General features: G+C 43.9%; 1 protein-coding gene across 2 annotated transcripts in view; it reads right to left on the reverse strand.

Annotated features, from left to right (window-relative positions):
• Positions 1 to 1,358: 1,358 nt before the first annotated feature.
• The window catches only part of LOC120943332 (CREB binding protein), a 98,719-nt gene continuing 79,061 nt past the window's right edge, over positions 1,359 to 21,016 (reverse strand). The window contains exons 16-31 of one of the 2 annotated variants that reach the window (XM_040356567.1): positions 20,122 to 20,311; positions 19,900 to 20,018; positions 19,461 to 19,700; positions 19,219 to 19,307; positions 14,007 to 14,087; positions 13,485 to 13,541; positions 13,195 to 13,272; positions 11,940 to 12,007; positions 11,470 to 11,620; positions 11,108 to 11,254; positions 9,287 to 9,400; positions 8,937 to 9,102; positions 8,195 to 8,362; positions 6,629 to 6,790; positions 5,851 to 6,132; positions 1,359 to 5,040 (exon numbers count right to left, since the gene is read on the reverse strand). In XM_040356567.1, the coding sequence (XP_040212501.1) occupies positions 2,944 to 5,040; positions 5,851 to 6,132; positions 6,629 to 6,790; positions 8,195 to 8,362; positions 8,937 to 9,102; positions 9,287 to 9,400; positions 11,108 to 11,254; positions 11,470 to 11,620; positions 11,940 to 12,007; positions 13,195 to 13,272; positions 13,485 to 13,541; positions 14,007 to 14,087; positions 19,219 to 19,307; positions 19,461 to 19,700; positions 19,900 to 20,018; positions 20,122 to 20,311 (4,209 nt within the window). In that variant the 3' untranslated portion in view covers positions 1,359 to 2,943. Of the gene's footprint in view, positions 5,041 to 5,850; positions 6,133 to 6,628; positions 6,791 to 8,194; positions 8,363 to 8,936; positions 9,103 to 9,286; positions 9,401 to 11,107; positions 11,255 to 11,469; positions 11,648 to 11,939; positions 12,008 to 13,194; positions 13,273 to 13,484; positions 13,542 to 14,006; positions 14,088 to 19,218; positions 19,308 to 19,460; positions 19,701 to 19,899; positions 20,019 to 20,121; positions 20,312 to 21,016 lie in introns of both variants that reach the window. The other variant, XM_040356566.1, reaches the window with a different exon arrangement.

Raw genomic sequence — 21,016 nt, forward strand, 5'->3', positions numbered from 1 at the left:
TAGTAATCCAGTCAGTAACACTTCCGGTCCTTGTTGAGCAGCGCTCAGTCGGTAAGTAAAAAATGGCTTCAGCTTGGCCTCCTACCCATGGGAGAACCCCCTTGAACATGTTTTGCCCAGTAATTAATTGTAGAGGCCTCTATGGTTAAGCCCCTACTGGGTAAAACATGTTAGAGGGGGTTTTCCCATGAGTACTAGACCAAGCTGAAGAGATATACCAACATGTTTTGCCCAGTAGGGGGCTTAACCATAGAAGCTTGTACAATTAAGCACCTTCTGGGACGAAACATGCTAGAGCAGGTTCTTCCATGAGTAGGAGACCAAGCTGAAGACATTTACCAACATGTTTTGCCCAGTCGGGGCTTGACCATAGAGGCTTGTACAATTAAGCACCTCCTGGGCAAGACATGTTAGAGGGGTTAGAGGGGTTCTCCCATGGGTAGGAGACCACTATATGCCAAAGCAGTGTGCAGTCAGGCGCCATTTTGTCGTAGTCCTCAATGTGACTGATGAGCCAGTATTCAACTCGACCAGAACCTACAAACATTGTTGCTAGCTGGCTGGGACAACAGAATGGGGCATGTATTTGGCTTATGGGACCACCAAATGCTCAGTGTAATGCACCAATGGAAAAGCAGCATTGTCAGCCTGAGCTGATTTGGGCTTTAAACTCTTACTACTCTGCTCCTCGCCATAACATTGGGGGGAGACAATCTGAAGCCCACAGAAAGAAATGGTGGGAGAGGACAACATTGTTTTAGATTTCAATTCACTGCACAGGGAAGTGACGAGGAACACTCCAATTCTAGCATGAAAAACAGGATTTGATAACAGAAAAAATAAAAATCTAATGCAGCTACCACATCTAAGGATTGGCAAACCATAATATATTACATTTTTGTTACGGAGTTAAAGGGGTTGTAAAGGTTTGTTTTTTTTATTTTCTAAATAGGTTCCTATAAACTAGTGCATTTTTGGTTCACTTACCTTTTCCTTTGATTTCCCTTCTAAATATTTTTTTTCTTTGTCTGAATTTCTCCCTTCCTGTTCCTCCTCATTAAGCTTGCCCCCATCATCCGAGCCAACGGCAGGAAGTGAGAAATTCAGACAAAGAAAAAAAAAAAACATTTAGGAGGGAAATCGAAGGAAAAGGTAAGTGAACCAACAATGCACTAGCTTAAAGGAACCTATTTAGAAAATAAAAAACAAACCTTTACAACACCTTTAAGATGCACTTTAATAGCCATTTTTTCTATTATATTTTAGAATAGATCAATGGGAAAATCATGGTCGTTCTTAAATATTCACACAGCAAAGCCCTAAATGATCTAAGGGGCGTAAGAATAAACTACATTGTAAAAATTTCAGTAATTTATATCAATTTTAAGCAATACTTTATATACAATTAAAAAAAAAACATGCATAGTCCAGCATACAATGTTGAAAACAGCATTTTTTTTCCATAACAAAACAAAACGGGAAAGGAAGGAAAAAAAAAAATGAAAAAACCCAGAACACTGAAGTTTTAATACCATGTACACTTTTACTCAGCATGAAAATAGCTGCTGTCAGACAGTATTCCCACCCCTTCCCTGCCAGAGGGGGTCAAGGGAGGAAGAGAATTACTCACCCCCTCTGACAGCAAAGTGGTTAACAATATCATATCGGTTAAGAAAAGCTCCCAGACGTTCTACCAGTCTGTACAATGATTCAGTCTCGGGTTTTCTCTCCCTTCGGTGCCTCTTATTTATATGGGGGGTGGGGGTAACAACCGGCATGATTTACATGATTGCTTGTATTTCCAAAAAAAAATGTTGCTTCTGTAGTTTTCCTTTAATAAGCAGTTTTCCAACGTTTGGCGGGAGCCTTTGTTTCAGTTTTCACGGCCCCAACCATTAGAAAATACAAATAAAATAAAGGGGGGGGGAGAGGGGGGGGCGGGATATTTCAACAAGATGGCAAAATTCAAATTGCACGGCTTCTCCCTCTGGCTTCTGTGAAAATTTTCTGTACAACGAGGGATCGGTCTTGGTGGGAAGATTCGGTGGAAGAGCTTTCTTGCTGCCTGGGATTTTTATTCTTTTTTTTTATATAAAGAAGAAGAAAGAAAAATATATATAACCATGAGGATGACGGCTTCTATACAGCATCCTCCCCCCTCCCGAAACCATCTGTCTTTACAAACGTCTTATGGAAATGCCTCTTCTTGGGATTGAAGAGGATGATGTAGTTTACAAGTGGTAAAAAGGACCCCAAACCCCCTCCCTTAGTTTTTGTTTTAGGCTCTGCAGCTGCAGGAGGAAAAAAAATAAAAAAAAATACCCGGTAAGACAGTCCTTGCAGATGAAAAAAAAAAAAAAACTACACACATTAGGGTATTGATGAGTTCACCCCTTCCCTGTCAGACGCAAAATTGCACCAGTCTGCCAGAGAAGGAAGCAGAGTGAGCACAGAAAGGGGGTTAATCCTCTTTAACGTGGTTGGCCTGCTGTGTTTTGTGAGGCCGAGCAATAATTTAACAGCCCAAGGGGAGGGAGGTGTCGAAATTTGGCCGCCTGGTCAGCTTGGAAAGGAAAAAAAACAAAAAAAGTGTTCAAACGCGTTGAACGTCAGAGCAGCCACTGACAATGCTAGAGAAGGGTGAAGGCGATGCTCAGCAGCGCTATGCCATCCTCTCCGACAGTGTAGGGTTTGAATCTGGCAAATGGGTGGCGGTCTCAGTCCAGACTGAGGCCCTGTGTCCCTGATGTGCAGACCAGCAATGAGTACGCAAACAAAGTAAATATTAAAATAAATGTCCATGGTAAGGTGGAAGGAATGGGAGGGATAGATATTTATATATTTATATATAACAAAAAGGGGCGGGAGGGGCAGATGGAGTTAAAGAGGACCCCTTTCCCTCCACCATTGCAGTTCTCCAGTTCACTGCCGGTTCTGTGGATGCTACAATCCCTCAACAAATTTTTCCAAGGTGTCCCCTGAAGTATCTCCAACAAGAGATAAGTCATTCGTGAGGGCGCCACGGTTGGGAGGGTTGAGCTGTGGAAGCATGGCGCTCTGATCAGGGTTCCCCAGGTGACCCTGGTCTAAAGAGGTGCCCATAGAAGCTGCCAAGCCTGGGTGAGGCGATCCCGTCTGTGGAGAGACATGGTGAGGAGAAGGCTGAGGCTGTATTCGGGGTGAAGGACTGGAATGTGGAGGTTGTGACTGAGGGCGGGGTGACTGGACGGGGGCAGGTGATCGCACCTGGTTGCTTAGAGAGGTTGCAATTTGTTGGCCTGGGGGAAGATGCGTAGAAGGCGGCTGGCCTGTCAAAAGGTGTTGCTGAGGACTCATAGGGTTAGGCTGCCCAGAAGAAGCCATCTGCTGCTTGAGCTGTTGTTGAAGTCGTAATGCCTGCTGGATGCTCTGTGGTGCTCCATCTGAGCCTAGTCCTGGCTGCCCCATCTGCTGTATTTGTCCCATTGCTGCACTGGGTATGGGAAGGTGCTGCTGCATACGCTGCTGCTGCAAAGCCTGTGACTGTGAGTATCCCCCTGGCGGCTGCTGAAATTGCCCATGGGCTTGCATTCCGCCTGCCATGACTGCAGTGCCTTGCTGTTGTTGCTGCTGCTGTTGCTGCATTATCTGCCGTCGAAGCATCTCTCGATATTGTGGGTTGTGGGCTAAGCTGGTATTGTGAGCTGAATTCATGATGCTGATGCCTTGGCTCTGTGGGCTCATTCCTGGCTGCTGCTGAGGAACATTAGGCCTTTGAACCCCGACCTGCATAGGGTTCATACTCTGCAGGCCAGGCTGCGGATGCATGCCAGGCTGCTGAGGAGGCTGTTGGGGTGCTTGCTGTGGCTGCATGCCAGGCTGGTTGGCCACATATTTAGCAGTTCTTTGCTTTATAAAAGCAGCCATTAGCTGAGGGTTCGACTTCAGAATGTTAAGCACCTGTTGCTGCTGTTGAGGAGAACTAGGAGACTTCAGGGTTCGCAGGAGGTCTTGGAGAGCATTGGGTGATATGTTACGGGCTTGCTGCTGGGGAACTCCTTGCAATCGAGGTCCAGCCACAGCCTGCGGGGCTGCAGTCATTTGAAGCACTGGACGTTGGATATTCTGTGGCATTGAACTCTGCTGAGGCATTGGGGCTGTGGACCACTGTCCCGGTTGCATGCCTTGCATGATAGGAGGAGGAGCGATTGGACCTGGGCGTGGCACATTCATACTCATTTGTGGTAATGGATTTACAGGCCCCACTGTGGGGCTCACCATGCCTGGACGCACACTGGTCATTCCCTCAATGTTAACCCGATAAAGTTGTTGTTGCTGTGCCTCCAGCTCTATCTGACGGGCAGCTGCAACGGCAGCCGGTGGGGGTTGTGTAGGCTGAGGAGGGGCCACAGGAAGCGAACTCGTTGGCTTTCCCTGTGATGCCACGTTTGGAGGCTGAGTCCTAGCCACACTGGGGAAGCCTGGTGAGGCCATGCCACCCGGAGAAGGTTGTGGAGCAGGCTGCGGAGTCTGTGGGGTGCTGGGTTGCTGCGTAGGTGTGCCAGGAGTGGCTGGGGTAGGGGAAGGCAGAGGCTGTTGTGGAACTGTACGCGTATTCATAGTGGCCATACGCCGCCTCATCAGCTGGGCCTGCTGTAGCCGGTGCTGAAGCTGCTGCTGCCGTAACTTCTGTTTGATGTTGAGACAGAATGGTACTGGGCACTTATTCTCCTGGCAGTGCTTGGCATGGTAACAGCATAATGCAATAAGCTGTTTGCAAACTGGACAGCCTCCGTTGGTCTTGCGCTTGCATCCTTTTGTATGTTGCACAACTCTTTTCATCTTCTGGCATGAAGGCAGCGAGCAGTTGGCATTGCGGCACTGGCAGGCATGTACCAATGACTGGATGCATCGCTGGATGCTCAGCCGGCGGGACTCCTGAGGGCTCTTTGACTGGGCCTCTCCTTGACTGTTGCCCTCGTCGTCCAGCCCAAGACCCCACTTCACCATCTTGTGCTCATGGTTCTTGGTGGCGTAGCAGTTCACGCACAGATCATAATCCTATAAAAATGAGGATATTATTAGCATACCAAACCACTAGAGACACAATAAAAAGCAGGAAGACTTGAATATAAAAACACTGCACCAAAACAAAGAACGTGCTGCATTTAATCACTTTCTATAGTAGCTCATGTAATGCCCTCCAAATGATTTACTTTTCTAGAATGTCTTCTTTCTACCAGGACCATCTTATACTATGTGACTCAGGCAAACTTGGCAGTCAACTGATCGACGTGGAGAACCTTGTAAACAGTGCAAATACGGTTAATAGATTTTACAAACTAATGCTAACCCTTAAAGTGATTGTAAAAGCCATTTTTTTTTTTGTATAGATTTATGCTTCCTGCTCTGTGCAATAGTTTTGTAAAGAGCAGCTCTGATTCTCCTTGCCTTGGGTCTCCCTGTCAGTGCTGCTGGCTCTTCCTTTTCTTGGTGTGCCACCATAGGAAGCCGTTTCCTATTGTAGCATACCTACGGGCTCGAGCCACACTGCCTGTGTCAATAGACACAAATAGCGAGGCTCAGTCCTGCTCTCTTCTGACAGGCTGTGATTGACAATAGCTGGAGCCAATGGTTCCTGCTGCTGTCTGAGCCAGAGAGAGACATAATCTGCTGTTCACAGGCACAGCACTGGATCGAGATCAGGCAAGTATTTTTGGGGGGACTGGAGAGGGGAAGCAAAACACAAAAAGGTTTTTTACCTTGATGCAAAAAAATCTTTAGTCTTTACAGGCATTTTAAGTTCCCCTAAAGTAATTTTATAATTTGCACATACAATTCCCTCAACATGAAACATTTAGGCACACTCACCTCACAGACCGTGCAATGCCAGCGAGTCTCCACATGGTGCTTGCATTCATTGCAGGTGTAGACAAAACGGTCCTGGCCTTGTGTGTGCAGCTCCACCAACATGCTGAGTGTGGACCATTTGGAGCGACGCAATGAGGAAAACTCCCAGTGCTTATCCCGGGCAAGGGTAAGGAATGCATCTCGTCCATCCATCAAATCACAGCTCAACATTGGGTCTGGATCCACAATAGGTGGGAGGGAGTTGATCACTGGGCCCGCATAGAAATGGATCACAAAAAACACCTACAAAAGAAAAATACCAGAGAATGGATCCAACACAAACTTATATTTCATGTGGCAAAATTAGCAATAAAATACACTGCAAAATTTTAAACCTTGCCCATATCTTAGAACACAAAAGCCACAGTTGGGTCTCCCCCTACTACAATACCCAGTTATTTTTAAGGCCCATGGCAGACTTACAATCCTGTTAAAATGATAATTGTAATGCACTTTATTCATCAGAGGGAAGCGGTTCTGTCTTCAGGGAGTATAAAGTTAAATAGTTAATAGACTAAATTAAGAGAAAACAAAATGGGAATATTTAAGCCAGCATCTATACTGTGCCTACCTTCTAAAAAGTCATTACTTCAAGAAAAGGGCATTTACTCATGTAGTACAGCCATCTTTAACTTGGTGTTCAACTTTCTATAGGTCAGGCATAGAACCAAAAGGTCTTCGAAACATAAAAACACCAGTTGGACATGTCGGCTTTAAATTGCTGCAACCATTTCCTTACCTCTTTATGTTTTTCCATGGTGGCATACAGTTTTTGGCTCAGATCATTACACACATTGGGCAGGCTAGTTTTCTTCTTGTTGGCCCGGCTCATACTGCTCTTATTCTTGTTGGTCTTCTTGTTGTTTTTCTTTTTGGCGTTCTTGGCATCACCTTGGCAGCCCTATAGACAAGTCAAAATATATATATTTTTGCAACCTGGACGTCTCCTCTGAAATGAAAATAGTCTGTGTGCTCCTTAACCACTTCCGGACCGCCTCCTGCACATATACGTCGGCAGAATGGCACGGCTGGGCAAAAGCACGTATATATACGTCCTGTACTTGTACCCAGCTGTGGGTCGCGGGCGCGCGCCCGCGACCCGGTCCGAAGCTCCGGGACCGCGGGTCACGCGGACCCGATCGCCGCTCGAGTGCGGCAATCGTCCCCGGAGCTGAAGAACGGGGAGAGCCGTGTGTAAACACGGCTTCCCCGTGCTTCACTGTGGCGGCGTATCGATCGCGTCATCCCCTTTATAGGGGAGACACGATCGATGACGTTACACCTACAGCCACACCCCTTTACAGTTGTAAACACTCACACAGTGAACCCCAACTCCTACAGCGCCCCCTGTGGTTAACTCCCAAACTGCAACTGTCATTTTCACAATAAAGAATGCAATTTAAATGCATTTTTTGCTGTGAAAATGACAATGGTCCCAAAAATGTGTCAAAATTGTCCGAAGTGTCCGCAATAATGTCGCAGTCACGAAAAAAATCGCCGCCATTAGTAGTAAAAATAAATAAATAAATAAAAATGCAATAAAACTATCCCCTATTTTGTAAACGCTATCAATTTTGAGCAAACCAACCGATAAACGATTATTGCGATTTTTTTTTACCAAAAATAGGTAGAAGAATACGTATCGGCCTAAACTGAGGGAAAAAAAATTATATATGTTTTTGGGGGATATTTATTATAGCAAAAAGTAAAAAATATTGCATTTTTTTCAAAATTGTCGCTCTATTTTTGTTTATAGCGCAAAAACTAAAAACCGCAGATGTGATCAAATACCACCAAAAGAAAGCTCTATTTGTGGGGAAAAAAGGCCGCCAATTTTGTTTGGGAGCCACGTCGTACGACCGCGCAATTGTCTGTTAAAGCGACGCAGTCCCGAACTGTAAAAACACCTTGGGTCTTTAGCCAGCATATTGGTCCGGGGCTTAAGTGGTTAAAGTGTACAGGCAGTCCCCGAGTTTCGAAGATGGGCTCTGTAAGTTTGTGCTTAAGTTGAATTTGTATGCAAGTTGGAACAGGTACATTTTTTTTAAGAGTAACTCGAGACAAAAAATTTTTTTTACATTTTGGATAGCATAGGAAATGGCCATGCAGTGATGTGGGATTGCCGACGGGTCCACCAGACAGTAGGTGGCAGAATGCGGTGAGCAGCAAAATGGCCGCCCATCAGTTTCCGAGACCAGCATGATGTCACGCTGCCTCTGTTCTCAAGTGTGAGTCGTATGCAAGTTGGATGTTTGAAACTCGGGACTGCCTTTATTCGAAAAAGATGATATCAATGTAAACTCACCTCGGGGGGCTCGCAAGATGCCGTGCTCTCTTCCTTTTTCCTCTCCTCTTCCTCCTGTTCCAGCTCCTTGATGCTTTCCTCCAGCACGTTAGGCCAAAAGTCACCTTCAAAATATGGCAGCTCCTTGGCAGTAGTTACTCTGTCCTCAGTCGCTTGTTTAAATATGTCCTGCACAGGAGACAAAGTTTTAAGTCAGACATGATTGGCTCATTTACCAATTCAATTTTTTTTCATAAATGAATAGGCATAAACTCAATTTACCCCCAAAAACCTCCCTTTCCTCGTTCAGTGCACGCCCTAGCATTATTTTATTTTTCACCTATTGTTGTAGTGAGAAACCACTTTTACCTTCAGGTGACATCACCAGGCTATTTCTCAAAAGAGTCGTTTTCCCAACACACAATGTAGGCAGTCTCTCGGGATCCAAGGCTACAACATTGTTTTGCTAGTAAAATAATAGTGCATGTAGAGATGATCAGGGACGTGGAGATAGGTGGAGTTCCGCAATCCAGTAGAGGAGACCTCAGGTGCGAATGATAAACCTGCTTAGGGTTTATGCACAGCAGGGGAAGTCAACAGGGAATTGGGAGATCAATGGACTTCTGGCAGGATCTTCAGGTATTTTTCTGTATTTGCAGACTTTTAAAGAGGGATAATACATGGAGAAATATGCATGCATTGGAGATATGTACTGCATGCTCATTTTGTCCAGACATTCACCCTAAAAACAGCTTTTACATACCTTGTAGTCATGTATGATGCGCTCTGCAAAAGCTTTGTCCAGCATCTTCTTGTACCACTCCTGTAAACGCTTGGGTTTGGGAATCTTCTGGTCAGGTGGGTGGCAATGGAAGATGTAGTCATCTCCTTCACTTGGTGGGCAGGCCCAAATGTGCCCTGTTACATAACTGAATGGACAAGGATTTTAAATGTTAAAAAAACAGAGCTACATAAAAAACAGTAGCTTAAAGCAATACATATGCAAATGCTCAGATATTTATCACACTTTACATAAATTACTTGACACATTGGCATTGGGTCCTATAATTTTTAATCATAAACCTTTTTAAAATATACAAAGAAAAGATTTACCCAAGTTTCTTCACATATTCCAAGTACCCAATGAGAATTTCATGGTAGACTGCGGTACGGAGGCTTCGCGGCCGGAAGAAGTGAATACTGTCCAGATATGAGATGTATACACGTCTGATGAAAGACACAAATTCAAGTTAAAAAAAAGTGTATGCATAGGGATGCACAGGAATATACAGACTGGTATTAAGAACAAAGGGAATATGTTTGCAGATGTGACAAGTGCCAGGGATGAGACTTATCTCCCATTTTTCCAGAGGTACAATTGCTGTGCAAAAAGCTACACCACTACTATAAAATGTGAAAATAAAGTGAATGACTTTGTAGAAAGGATAGAACCTCTGGGGGAATCTAGGATGGAAAAGGACACGGGGGTCCTAGTAGACGATAGGCTCAGCAATGGCATGCAATGCCAAGCTGCTGCTAACAAAGCAAACAGAATATTGGCATGCATTAAAAAGGGAATCAACTCCAGAGAAAAAAATGATAATTCTCCCACTCTACAAGACTCTGGTCCGGCCGCACCTAGAGTATGCTGTTCAGTTCTGGGCACCAGTCCTCAGGAAGGATGTACTGAAAATGGTGCCAGTACAAAGTAGGGCAACAAAGCTAATAAAGGGTCTGGAGGATGTTAGTTATGAGGAAAGGATGTGAGCACTGAACTTATTCTCTCTGGAGAAGACGCTAGAGAGGGGACATGATTTCAATTTACAAAGACCATACTTAAAATTAGAGGAAAATAAATTTAACCTTAAACTACATAGAGCAGCCCTCAAAATATCCACTCGCCTGCTCGCATTTTGCGAGTGGATTTTGAGGGCTGGCAAGTGTGGACTGTCTGGGAGCAGGGGGGGGCAAGCAAGGAGTGATCTTAGGGGAAGAAAGAGGAGAGGAGCGTCGCCACCGCCTGGTTGGTCAGAGCGTGGGGAACATAACAGCTTTTAATTCAACAGCTGTGTTCCCCACCACAAGCCGTCATATACAGCCCCTCCCCCTTGTCCGGGCACTTTGATAGACAGATCACCCATCCCAGGATTGGACGGGTGATCTGTCTATCAAAGTTTCCCAGACAAGGGGGAAAGGGGCTGTATATGACGGCTTGAGGCGGAGGAACACAGCTATTGAATTGAAAGCTGTTATGTTCCCTGTGTTTTGAACAACCAGGCAGCGGCTCCTCCTCCTCTCCTCTCTCTTACCCAGCACAGGTAGGCTGCACTGGGGACACGTGGCTGCACTGGGGACACATAGCTGCACTGGTAGACATGGGCAGGCTGCATTTTTGGGCACAGATAAAGTTGTTAATATTTATTTTTATAACTTAATTCTGCATAAAACATTTAAGTGTCATTTCATGAGATAATTTATGAGAATGTGTCTAGGGGCGGTACATGGTAGGGGTTGGGTGGGGCAACTGGTAGCGAGTAACCCCTGAGGCATGGCTAGTAGCTCAGGACTTGAAATTTTGAGCCCTGACATAGAGGGCTCTTTACTTTAAGAGCGGCAAGGATGTGGAATTCCCTTCCACAGGCGGTGGTCTCAGCGGGGAGCATCGATAGTTTAAAAAAAAAAACACTATTAGATAAGCACCTTAACGACCACAACATACAGGGATATACAATGTAATACTGACATATAATCACACACATAGGTTGGACTTGAGGGACTTGTGTATTTTTTTTCAACCTCATCTACTATGCAACTTTCCTGTGTATAGCAGTAAAAACTAGCCCATATGTATGCCAAAATGTAAAGCTCCAGAAGGTTGTAGGGCATCGAGATTAGCAATGTTGTGGGTCAATATTACAGAAAAAGTGTGATCACCTGGTATTTGGAAGAGGACACTCTGATCCATATTCCTGAACATGCATGCCAAAGAAGCACACATCCACTCCATCAATCTCCTCAAAGGCAAAAAGTGCCTTAGTGCGGTACGGGAAGGATTCCGGCATCTCACCCGTGTCCACAAACCTGTTCAAAAGATTAGATTTAGAACAAAAATCAAGTAGACCATCAAGCCAAGATCTCCAGAAGCATGTACATATAAAAACAGGGAAGAGTAGCAAACCTATGAGAAAAAAAATGTCATTGTATTATGCCATATCTGGAAAATTCGCACTTTGCAAGGGTCAGCAATCCTGCCCAGTGCTTGATGGCAACACGCAAAGTAAATTCATAATGCGTACCTGGATTTCATCCCAGGCTTGACCTCCACCGTCTTATCAGAACTGGCCACCACCCTGACTGCCACCTCTCCAGCCTCTGGGTGGTTCTGCCGCCTTAGGAATTTGTTCACGCGATCCTCAAGGTGGTTTCCTAGTCGGGTCGTTTGCAGCCCTGGAGAAAGATTACTTGTTTGAAGCCCTGGAGAAAGATTATTTTAGGACCCCATACACACACACACACAATACAACTTTTGTTCTTTGATTTCCATTAGATTTACCAAAGGGTCTGATTGATTGCATACAAATTGAAAATCTACAGAAAATTGGATAGTGTGTATCCAGCTTAAGAATGACGAAAACAAGGAAAAAACACACATAGAAACACAGGGCCAAATAAAGATGCAACCACAAATTTCAGTAAGCAAAGTAAAAAATCTGACTTATTCTCAGGACTAGAGATTTGTAAACATGAAAGAAAAATAGCTACTTACTCTTTGCACAGAATTTATTTTCTTTACGAGTCCGTCCAGTTTTCTTTAAACAGTTATCACAGACAAATCTATATGAGAAAATGTGTTTTTTTATTGTATGTTTGAAAAATCCTTTCAGCCTTTATGTTTGCAAGATAATTAACCACTTCAATACTGGGCACTTTTGCTCTTTCCTGCTCAGGACAATTTTCAGCGCTGTCACACTTTGAATGACAATTGTGCGGTCATGCAACACTGCACTCAAACTACATTTTTATCATTTTCTTCCCACAAATAGAACTTTTGGTGGTATTTGATCACCACTGGGGTTTCTATTTTTTGTTAAACAAAGTAAAGACCGCAATTTTTGAAGTTTTTTCTTTGTATTGGTTTTTAAAAGTTTGTTTTCTCCTTCACCGACGGGCACTGATGAGGCGGGACTGATATGTAGAATTGATGGGCACTGATAGGCACCAATATGCACTGAGGGGCAGCTGTGATGGGCACTGACAGGCGACACAGATTGGCAGCACTGATGAGGTTCTGACAGGTGTTACTGTAGGGCACTGATTAGCACTGCGATGGGCACCTACAGCAGTTTCTGATGGGGCATCAACTGGCAGCTGATGGGCACCTTTTTGGCAGCTGTGGTGGCACATCTAATGGGACGGTGCTGATCATCTCTGTCGGCGGGAACTGAGGAATGCAGTTTACCGGCACTTCGCGGTTCACGCGATGATCAGCTGTGATTGGTATGTCAGAGGAGATGCTGCGTCTCAGACTGACACGCTGCGATCGCCGCGGGCACGAGCCGGCATGTTATCCTGCTGGACATCATATGACACCCAGTCAGGATAACAGAACCACTTCACGGCCCGGGTTGTAAGGTTACTTTTTTTTTTTTTATATAGCCACCATGTTATACTTCCCTCCAATGTGCAGTTCGTTTTGCACAGAGTGGCCCGATTCTCATCTTCTGGGGTCCCTCGACGGCTGTCTCAGCTCCTTCCCACAACAGCTAACCCCCTTCACGGGAAGCACTCTTCCAAGGGGGGTTAGCTTGCGGGCACGCTCCCGTGATACAGCCAGTGGCTGGGTGGGCTGCCATAGCCAGGTGTTTTTTCACCTTCAGCTGAACAAGTTACTATATCTAGATCTTTGTGCTTTCCCTACCTGCTAAATGCCTGCCTGGTCATGGGTCACAGCCCAGTAGATAGCGTACAGAATACTCAACTCACAGGCTAAGAAGGTGCGTGTTTAGAAGAGATGAACTTACCCAGATGGCCATATGATATCATAATGAAGGACGCAGATCTGATGCATCTTTCTGCCGCATTCTTTGCAATCCACAAACCTGGTGTAGACAGAAAATACAGAGTCCTCAGGAACTTATAAATATTTTACCACTGACACCACACAATGAGGCTGCAAATGTGTATAGATGTATAAATTGACAAAAAAGTTTAATGACTGAAAAAAGAGAGAATATTTTAAAAAGAAAAATGAAAAATGTGACTCACAGTAGACATTACAAAGTACTACATGCCAAGAACAAAAGCTACTTACGGCTCAGGGTCCAGCATGTCATTTTTCTTTTTCTCAAACTGTTCTTTGGAGATTGTTCTGTGTAAAGAGATTATTAATATTATTGTAGATATAGTTTAATGACAGTTCCCAACCACCCAAAAAGCTAAGAGCTGGGCACGGTAAGCCGCATCAAGCCCAAGGGCTTACCCAGAGAACAGGGAGCTGGGCCCGGTAAGCCGCATCATCAAGCCCAAGGGCTTACCCAGAGAACAGGGATCTGGGCACGGTAAGCCTCATCATCAAGCCCAAGGGCTTGCCCAGAGAACAGGGAGCTGGGCACGGTAAGCCGCATTATCAAGCCCAAGGGCTTACCCAGAGAACAGGGATCTGGGCACGGTAAGCCTCATCATCAAGCCCAAGGGTTTGCCCAGAGAACAGGGAGCTGGGCACGGTAAGCCGCATCATCAAGCCCAAGGGCTTACCCAGAGAACAGGGAGCTGGGCACGGTAAGCCGCATCATCAAGCCCAAGGGCTTACCCAGAGAACAGGGAGGACACTTACGTTTGAGGCTGGGAAGGATCCTCTCCTAATGTTACATTATCCCCTTGAATCTCTGTAAAACACTTTTCACAGAAGTGATACCTGAGGGAACAGAAATTGAACATTAGCACAAGCACCTTTAAAAACAGTTTGCAAATTTCTATTTGCTGTCTATCGTGGATGGCCATTCTAGGGTGGTTTGACTGGCTTTCTATGGATGAAAATAAGTCCTACTGAGATATTACTGTAAGAAGGTCACATAACCCCTGTTGTACTATCCATATGCATGCGTTTGTTACCCCAACACTTCATATTCCTGATATGTGTATGAGAAAGTATGCTTTTCTTTGTATTGCTTTCTTTATGTGAAATCCCTGGTGTTCCTGCCAGTCCCCCAGCTCGCCTATTACAAACTGACCACACTAAGCAGGCGAGCACACTGTAGTCCGTTCTCTAGCTATGCTGAGAACATAGCCTGCTCTCCTCCAAGAATCAGACTTGTACCGACACTTCACTGGGAAGAAGCTCAGTGTACTGCTGCTTCTCCTCCCCCAGCTCTTATGCAGCTGAGAACAGAGAATCTGATCACGTTTAACCACTTCAGCCTCCGGAAGGATTTGCCTCTTTAATGACCAGGCCATTTTTGGCAATACGGCACTTTGTTGCTTTAACTGACAATTGCGCGGTCGTGCGACCCTTACCCAAACGAAAGCGACGTCCTTTTTTTCCCACATATAGAGCTTTCTTTTGTTGGCATATGATTACCTCTGCGGTTTTTATATTTTGCGCTATAAAAAAAGAGCGATACATTTTGAAGAAAAAAAAAACAATATTTTTTACATTTTGTTATAATAAATATCCCCCAAATTTTAAAAACAAAAAACAAATTTCTTCATCAGTTTAGGCCGATATGTATTAAACATTTTTTTGGTAAAAAAAGAGAAAAAAAAAAAAAAAGAAAAAATCGCCATGAGCGTATATTGATTGGTTTGCGCAAAACTTATTGCGTCTCACAAAATAGGGGAAGGACTTATGGCATTTTTATTATTTTTTACTAGTAATGGCTGCGATCTGTGATTTGTAGGGGAACTGCGACATTGCAGCGAACAGATCGGACACTTGACACTTTTTTGGGACCACTGACATTTATACAGCGATCAGTGCTATAAAAATGCAAACTACTGTGTAAAATGTCACGGGAATGGGTTAACACTAGGGGGCGATCAAGGGGTTAAATGTGTTTCCTCGTGTGTGTTTCTAACAGTGTAGTGACTGGAGGAGACACATCGCTGTTCCTAATTAGTATGGACAGACGATTTGTCTCTCCTCTCTTGTCAAAATGGTGATTTGTGTGTTTATACACACACAAATCACCGTTCTGGCTCTCATGCCCACGGTCGCTGGTGGCCGGATGACTTTGCGGCTGCCGGCCATGCGCATCGGGTCTCCCCCGCCGTGCAGCGGGCGCGCCCTGCTCTTAAAAAGGAGCTGACGTACAGGTACAGCATTTCGCACAGAGGAGCCAACCTGCCGCCATAAATGTACGTGAGCCAGTCGGGAAGTGGTTAAAAAAAAAAAAGAAAAAGGTATTTCTATATTTTTTTTATAGCTATACAAAAATGTCTTGCCTTTCATTTCTACATTAAACTGAATGGGTTGTTTTACAAGGTGATCGTTTACAATCACTAAGTGTGCGCATGCAAAACACAGCATTCATAAATTGAGCAGTCTACACAAACCCTTCACCAGATTCCACTGTAGATCCTCACTCTCCAGGTCGCTCAGCCAAAAATTGCATTAGAATACACACAAATATGGAATCTTCTAGTGTACGTCCCCTAGGCCAGCCCTCAAAATTTCAACTAGCCTGCTCGCATTTGGCGAGTAAAATGAGGAGTGTGAGTATGGACATGGCTGTGCTGTCCTGGGAATGTATAGCTAGTGACCCCCCCCCCCCCCCCAGGTGAGGCTGCACTTATGGCTTACTGGTGAGGCTGCACTAATGGGCACTGATGAGCCACCACTAATGGGCAGTGGTAAGCTGCATTAATGGGTACTGAGGCTGCTAGACTGATGGACATTGCTCAAGTAGATAAATGATTTATGCAGAATTAAGTTACAAAAATAAATATTAAACAGTGTCACTTCATGAGATACATTTACGAGGGTGTGTTTAGGGGCGGGGCTGGCTAGTGGCTCAGGACTTGAAATTGTGAGCCCTAGGCTATAACAATCCATCTACTGGAACCTGTAAGCCTCGGTTCACACATATGCGATTCCAGTGGCAGTTCCAGCATCACATCTCCCTCACAGGCAGGGAACATTGCCCTCTGTGAACTGCTGCGGGTGTAAATACAAAGTTAATGACACCCACAGATCGAAGTGCGAACTGTGAATTTGGACAGGAATTGGACTGCATGGGTGCAAACACCCATACGATCAGATTCCAGTGCGGGGAAAAGAGAAAAATGAAATAAAAAAAAGAATCTTGCACTATCTTCTTGCAAATTCAATGCAAATTCAGCCATACAACTGTATGGCTGAACTGGCATTGCACATACATTGCATGTGATCTGCACAGCAATGCAGTGCGAATCACATGGGATGTTGACATTGGATAGGTGTGAACCCAGCCTTAGAGCTGCCCTGACATTCATTAAAATGTTCTGTTACTTTTAAGTTTTCAATTCTATAGATATGAGGAAGCTTCTATCACAAATTCAAAACAAGGCCTGATGTCCAATACGAATAAAAATGAAGTCTCCAGGAAAAGATCTGTACTTATTCCAGCACCTACTCATCCCACAACCCGTGAACATGACTATTGCTAATAACCCCTTAGGCCCCTTTCACACTTATACGATTTGCCCCACGATTTGTGATGGCAAAGTAGCATGACAATTCGTTTTCAATGACAACCATTCATATTTGTATGACTTCAAAGGAAGTCGCTGCACTATTTTTGTCCGATTTGGATGCCACAGGCATTCCCTGAAATTGCCGATCGCGGTAAAATCGCGCGACTTTGAAGTTGCAGTAGTGTGAAAGAGGCCTAAAAGAGGAAGAAGGAAGAGCAAACCACCACCACACTTCAATATAATATGTTTACAAAAACAGTATTTTTATTAAATATATGTTTGAGGTGCAGTGTTTTGTTTTCCTCATCCCCATTTTGGTTGGTTATTAGCAATAAGCTTTTATGAAACAAAAAACAATTATTAAAAGAAATAAAAAAACACAAATTAAAAAAAACATGCATGGACCTTGAAGCTTTTAAAAAAAAAAAAAAAAAAAAAAAAAAAAAATCGATAAAATAGACTTCTATGCAGCAAGTATAATCAAACTGAATCACATTTCAGAATGGACAACTACCTGTACCAAAAAATGTTTTGTTACGAATAAAAACAAAAGCATACAAGTAAAAGAATTCCATGGAATTTGCAGCAGTTTAAAAATGAGGCATACAGCAGTAAAGACCCAATGCTTCCACATACATGTAGGAAAGAAATGGGCAGATGGACACAGATTGGCAAAATGTTCTAAACTTTCTGGCCTATGCCCTCAGGTGGCATTTTCATGTTAACGACCTCTGGTTATATACTCCTATATGCATTTTAAAATGATGGATGGAGTATACAGCTCTCACTGCCATGAGACTACAAAAATGGGTGTATTTCACTTTGATATAGGCTCAGGCCTTGAAGCAAACTGCAACTAAGCCTATCGATTTACTGGCTTCCCAAAACTGTTACATTCAAAGCATGGCATTATTAACTGTCACAGCTGCATGTGCTCTCAACCAAACTGTCAAGCCATCAAATGGCTGGTGTCATAATGAATTACATGTGCAGCACCATGGCAACCTCTGATCCAACAGAGGCAAAGATGGCAGCATCTTTGACTGTAAAGGATATGAGGGTTTATTACTGGTTTAAATATGATTTGGGCCTCATGCACACGGGACGTTTTTACAGCAGCTGTTTTTGGCTGTAGACTTTTTTTTCTACAGTCATTAAACTCTCCATCATGTTATCCTATGTGTTCATGCACACATAGGCCGTTAGCAGTTTTGGGCCGTGGCATTTTTATAACGTTATTTTAACATCCAGCGTGGATGAGGCCTTATGGTCGGAAATTCCGCCAGCAAAAGTCCGATGTGAGCTTTTGGTCGGAAATTCCAACAGTGTGTAGGCTCCATCGGACTTTTGCTGTCAAAATTTCTGCCAGCAAAAGATTGAGAGCAGGTTCTCAAATTTTCTGACCGAAATTTTTTTTATCGGAAAAACCGATCGTCTGTAGCAATTCTGACGCATGCTCAGAAGCATTGAACTTCATTTTCTCGGCTCGTCATAGTGTTGTACGTCACTGCGTTCTTGACAGTCGAAAGTTCAGTGAACTTGTGCGACTGTGTGTATGCAAGCCAAGCTTGAGCGGAATTCCGAGGGAAAAACCATCCAAGGTTTTCCCGACGGAAAATCCGATCGTGTGTACGGGGCATTAGAGTTATTCATGGTTGGATGTTTTGTACACACAAAGTCCACCATAATAAAATTATATAAATAAAGAGTGGCCCGACAGATTTAGACCATAATGTGCTAGTATGCACCACATTATGACAGACTTACGCAAATTTCTCCCACCAAGCCATTGTATTCTTCAAACAGGAGAGAACACCCCCGCAGAAGACAGCGATTACTGCCAGCAGCTATAGCAGCCACTAGCGATAATCACATGAAAAACTTGGCAAGCTGGTGTACCCAAGTTAATTGATCGGTCAACTTAGTACATTCAGCCTGCCCATACATGATTCAAATCTCAGCCAAGATTCGAAATGTATATGGCCGGCCTTACCTGTCAAACGGAACCTTTAAGCGCTGCACCACTCCCGCTGGTTGTAGCGCTTCCATCTTCACCCAGACTTTCTTCTGGGTCCTGTCATTTTGGCCACCTGACTAGCCAGGCTATTGATATCACTTCCAGCACACGGCCACTAGAAGAGGCCACTAGAAACTCTCTGCCTGTCAGTATTTTTTTATTTTATTTTTAAATTGGCTTTAAACCCACTTTAAAATTTCAACATCTTCAAGTACATTAATCTTCTAGAAACCCGTGTGGTTGGTGGTTAAAATCTACAAGACTTTTCTCTTAGATTGGTTATACATGTTGCGCATGTTTAGAGCACACCTGGTTGAGATGTTCCGATTGGCCCATAAGAACACAAACTGAAGGTTACCTGTTCTGATAGCTGAAGTAGGCAGCATCACGAGGGATGGTACACAGCTGCTTCCCATAACAGCATAATGTCTGTGGTGAAAATTCAAACTGGCAGCAAAAACAAAAGAAGTAGAATTAGCTGCAAGTCCCCCTTCAATGCAGTGAAACACAACCTGCGTGTGTATAAAATATATATATATATATATTATATATATATATATATATATATATATATATTTAATATTAATGTCCAGGTCTTACCTTTCCGCCACAGCAGTAACCAAGAGACTGCATGACAGGATCAATCTCCTGCTCAAACACCTCCGCAAGCTTGCTGCAGTACTTGTAAACCCGGGAGGTCTTGCGATTATATAACCAGGCATTGTTAAACATCAGCCATACATCGTCCACATACTGCCAAGGCTCTTGGTACTGCCCTGTATCAAGCTTCCTCTTGATAGTTGATAAATCCATGGGGTTTTTCACAATGTCAAAGTAATCCTATAATACACGGAGGAATCAAACATCAGTATACTGCAGGTCCTAGATAAAAGATTTAATGTGCTCTAGTGACACCTACAGGTAAAATGATGCACTTCCCTGCTAGGCTACAGAAACATCGAAAAAGGACAACGCCAACAGATACCACACACAGCTGTCACTTGCAAATTCCTATATATAAGAAATATATTCTACTTACAGGGATTCCCAGTAGCTGTGGGTCAACAGGCTGTCTAAAAGGCAGAGACTCTGGATCTTGTCGGTATAGTGCTTCTAATGTGGGCATTAGGGCCTGACGCAGCTCTTCTGGCTTAAATACTGAAACAAACACAGAATAAAAAAAAAGTCAGATTTTATTTGTGCAGCTGCAATTTTACTTGTCTGCTTTGAAGATATGAAAGGAAGTCCAGCAATGACATACTCTTCTTGCGTGGCTGAGAAGGTGAAGTGGATGGAGGGGTAGTGCTGTTGCTGGTGGCCTCATCCTCTTCTTTAATCTCGGTTTTAACCTCTGGCTTCTTTTCCTCAACTTCCATAGCTTCTGTTTTTACCTCCGTACTCTCAGGTGGGGCTTCCTTTACTGGCGGGGGAGGCGCCTCCTCCTCAACCGGCTTTACAAAAAAGAAAGGAGTGCATTAGGTGGCAAGTAACCAATGGGTTATCAAAAGGTGGGCATGCTACAACAACGTCCCCCATGTATATAGTAAAACAGATACGAAGGCTGCCAAATGTTAGAAAAGGGAATGGGCACAGACCAGGGTAGATATAAATCAATGATTTATTTTTTAAATCCGATTTTAATAAAATGCTTTTGAAGTAAAAAATCAAAGGCAGACCGTTCAGATCCGCCTGTCATTTTTTTCAGCGGACCTGAACAGACGCTCCATATATCTCTATGGAGTGACGAATGTCAGCGGTGACATGTCCGCTGACATCCGCCATGCTAAATCCAGACGGATGGAAACCATATTTTCCATTCGTCTGGCGGATCGGATGAAAAACTGACTCTACAGTCAGTTTTCATCTGATCCCCTCAGAGGAAAGCGGAGATCTGACCGGTCTATTTCTGCACAGTGTGCAGAGACGGACTAGTCATCCGCCGGCTCAGCGGGGATCAACAGATCGATCCCTGCTGAGCAGGCGGATGTCTAAAAAAAAAAAAAAAAAAAAACGGATCGGCCCGTGTGAAAGGGCCCTAAAAGCTAGTTTTCTATTTAAGATACATTAAAAAAATTTTTGTTTATTTCAACATTTTGATCTTAGTTATATAGCATAAGGCTGTATATTCTGCAATATTTACATTTTTGGCAAACTCA

Source organism: Rana temporaria, chromosome 6 (assembly GCF_905171775.1).
Source record: "Rana temporaria chromosome 6, aRanTem1.1, whole genome shotgun sequence".
Taxonomy (NCBI): domain Eukaryota; kingdom Metazoa; phylum Chordata; class Amphibia; order Anura; family Ranidae; genus Rana; species Rana temporaria.